General features: G+C 43.2%; 1 protein-coding gene across 2 annotated transcripts in view; it reads right to left on the reverse strand.

Moving 5' to 3' along the window:
* Positions 1-236: 236 nt before the first annotated feature.
* Gla (galactosidase alpha) overlaps positions 237-3,330 on the reverse strand; it is a 9,930-nt gene continuing 6,836 nt past the window's right edge. For both annotated transcript variants that reach the window (XM_005358689.2, XM_013350605.2), the window contains 3 exons: positions 2,575-2,736; positions 1,231-1,428; positions 237-606 (listed from right to left, as the gene is read on the reverse strand). In XM_005358689.2, coding sequence (XP_005358746.1) covers positions 343-606; positions 1,231-1,428; positions 2,575-2,736 — 624 coding nt within the window. In that variant the 3' untranslated portion in view covers positions 237-342. The remainder of the gene's footprint in view (positions 607-1,230; positions 1,429-2,574; positions 2,737-3,330) is intronic.

A 3,330-nucleotide genomic window follows, 5' to 3' on the forward strand; every position in this document is an offset into this window, starting at 1 on the left:
AGGACCCTATACCCTTTTGTCTTCCTGGGCATCATGCATGCATGTGGAACACATACATGAAGGCAAGACACTCAAACACATAAAAATAAACGTAGATTTTTTTTTTCTAAAATCCCGGCTTTATGGATTCTTATTCAAATATGAACCAGAACACCTGAAGCATCTGTTAGCATCTGGCACAAGAGTACCCACTTTTGTTTCAAAAGCCTTTTCAAAAACTTACCAGGACAAGTAGCTTTTAAAGGCCATGACTTTGGGTTACTTTATTAAAGGGATCACAGGAAAGAGGCAGGGAGTGTTTTGGTCTTAGTAACACTGGCCATTTAATGTACATCTCTGCCTTCAGACATAGTCTAGCCGAAGCAGAACAGTGCCTGAGGGATTTATTCGTGTTTTTAAGGTTAAAGTCCATTCATAGAAGCCTAGCCGTTCTTTCACAGGGAGGAGCTGCGTCACGATGCAACCAGGATTGCAGGCTATTCCTTGACCTAGAGAAGAAACCTGGATGGTGTAAGAACGAGGTCCGCCAATTTCCTGCAGGTTTCTCACAGCTACAGCCCAGGCTAAGTTTGAGAGTGGTTTTTCCCAAACCTCAATGTTGTCTTCCTGGAAAGTCAAGAAAAGAAGTGTAAGCATATGGGGACCCCATTACTGGCCTTACTTGATATTCAGCCTTATTGTCAGAACTATCATAAACTTGGAGGAAAAATTAAGATCAGCCAGCAGGATGTCTTAGAAGTTAAAAAGTAGCCAGGCGGTGGTGGCGCACGCCTTTTATCCCAGCACTTGGGATACAGAGGCAGATCTCTGAGTTCGAGGCTGGCCAGGACTACAGAGAAACCCTGTTTTGAAAAACAAACAAAAAGACCACTGGGATCCTGAGCGTCTTTAATCCTCCCAACACTCAGGAGGCAAAGGTAGTGGGTCTCTGGCTCGGAGGCCAGTCTGATCTGCAGAGGGAGTTCCAGGACAGCCAGAGCTGCACAGAGAAACCCCATCTCGAAAAACCAAACAAAGGAAAAACTCAGTAATAGCTCTAATTACTCAGTTCGCAAATTCAAGGGAAAAACAACTAAAAAATAAGCCAATCATTTCTTCGTGTGTCACAGTTAGGCTTAAGATAATTTGGTACTTAAGTATTAAAAGGCCATCATAAGATACTACAAATGATAAACTTTAAGGCAGGATAGTATCTTCCTGGTCAGTTTTCTCCCACGAAATACTACTTACCTTTCTAAAACAGTACCCCTGCTTGCCCAAGGGGTCTTGGTTGATGGCGATTACATCCTCATTCTGAAGTAGAGCTTTGACTTGAGAACTGATTTGTCGGAGATCATTGGACATGAGTAGAGGCGCTGCCATGATAGCCCAGAGGGCCATCTGAGTTACCTGCTGGTCCCAACTGAGGCCAAAGTTGCCAATCACTAACTAGAACAAACAGGAAAGGAATGAGGCAAGGGAAAATTCAAATGTTTGGTTTTTTTGTTGTTAGGGCACAGAGATCCTTGTATTCACATTGAAGCATTAAGGAAAACTGGAATGTTCAACACACAGGGCCTCTTGAGGGAAGAGATAAAATACCTGCTTTCCTACCGGGAAAGCTGGGAGTGGCTTTTAACAACTGGTGACTTTGTTATCTGTGGAGGCAGACCTCACCCCAATTCCCCAGAATGGTTATCCCAGACTCCTCCCTCCTAGACCATTACCCATCCTTAGGGGAGAGGTCGCACACTTTATGCTCTGCTGACCTCTATGCTACCAGGGACCACACTAGATTCTAGGCCTTTTAGCTAGGAACCCACCCTCATGGTCACATGTACCATGTAAGTCTTTCTTTGTTTGGTGGGGCGGGAAGAATCAAGATAGGGTTTCTCTGTGTAGCCCTGCGGGAAGAATCAAGATAGGGTTTCTCTGTGTAGCCCTGGCTGTTCTGGAGCTCTGTAGACCAGGCTGTCCTTGAACTCAGAGGTCTGCCTGCATCTGCCTCACAAGTGCTGGGTTTAAAGGTGTGCACCACCACACTCTGCTGTGTAAGTTTCAATGTAGCCACACATAAGCTTTATTGTACACCTAGGATTGGAGTGATACTGCCTGGAAACCTTTTCCCAAATTTTACTGTGTTTTAAATATGCTGACAGTGAACCACCTGGCATCAGACTCCGAAGTCGGATCCAGGCTGACGAAGTCAATCTGCACTGGGATTTCATTCTCATCTCTTTGTGGGTTCGCTTCTCTGACTGGATACCTGCACCCCCCCCAGTTGTTCTTTGTTTTCTTTTTTTGGAGATAAGGTCTTACTATATAGTCCAGGCTAACCTTTCCGCCTTGAATTTGGAGCCACTCTCCTGCTTGTCTCTGAGTGCTGAGACTCCAGCTACACAGTATTTGTCAGAACATTTAAACAATTTCCTAGATGGTTGACTGAGAAAAAAACATTTTCCACAGCACTGTGATGGATGTGCTCATGGAGAACCTAAAAACCTTGCTTGGTTTGTGCTAGGTCCTGCACTCAGACCCAGGCATCAACAGAAACAAAGCTACCAGCTCTTAAATGAGGAGGGCTCAGATCTTTACCATGTCTGGGTCATTCCAACCCCCTGGTCCAGCGACGTCAACAATCTCTTTCTGGTTAGTTGTTGTCCAGGTCAAGATATTCTTTATGCTTTCCCAGGAATCATAAACATCATCATAATTTCTCCAGTGATTGCAATAATATCGGATATCTGTATAATTGGGCTATAAAAAGACAGAATTGGTTAACTTGCTATGAGATGCTAATGATCAGTTTAAAGGAGGCACTGATGGCCTCTATAGTATACAGATCAAAAGTCTCCCCATAACAAATAACAAAGCCTGGAGTTCTAAATGTAAGGGAATTTCACTAGAAGATGTTCACTTCATATGTAGGCCATATAATTTTAAGTTCCTGTTTAAAGTGACTTTAATATTATTTATGCTGGCTATGCACTTTACTGCCTAGGTACTGCCTGGCATTATGAAAGAACTTTGTTTTTGACTGGAATCTGTAAACTAGCCTAAAGTGGGCATGTTTCTGTTTTTAATAAAATAATTACAATGATCTAAGTAGAAATAAGGCTTATAAAATTATATAGGATGCCATTAAACACGATAAAATCTGAATCCGAGACAAGTACTTTGTGGAATGAATCAGTTTATGTAGATATGTAGGTGTGATATCCAAGGGCTACAATGTTGAGGAAAAAGACTATCTAAAAATTTCAAGAAAATAATAGGGCCGGGCGGTGGTGGCATACGCCTTTAATCCCAGCACTCGGGAGGCAGAGGCAGGCGGATCTCTGTGAGTTCGAG

Source organism: Microtus ochrogaster, chromosome X (assembly GCF_000317375.1).
Source record: "Microtus ochrogaster isolate Prairie Vole_2 chromosome X, MicOch1.0, whole genome shotgun sequence".
NCBI classification, from domain to species: Eukaryota; Metazoa; Chordata; class Mammalia; order Rodentia; family Cricetidae; genus Microtus; species Microtus ochrogaster.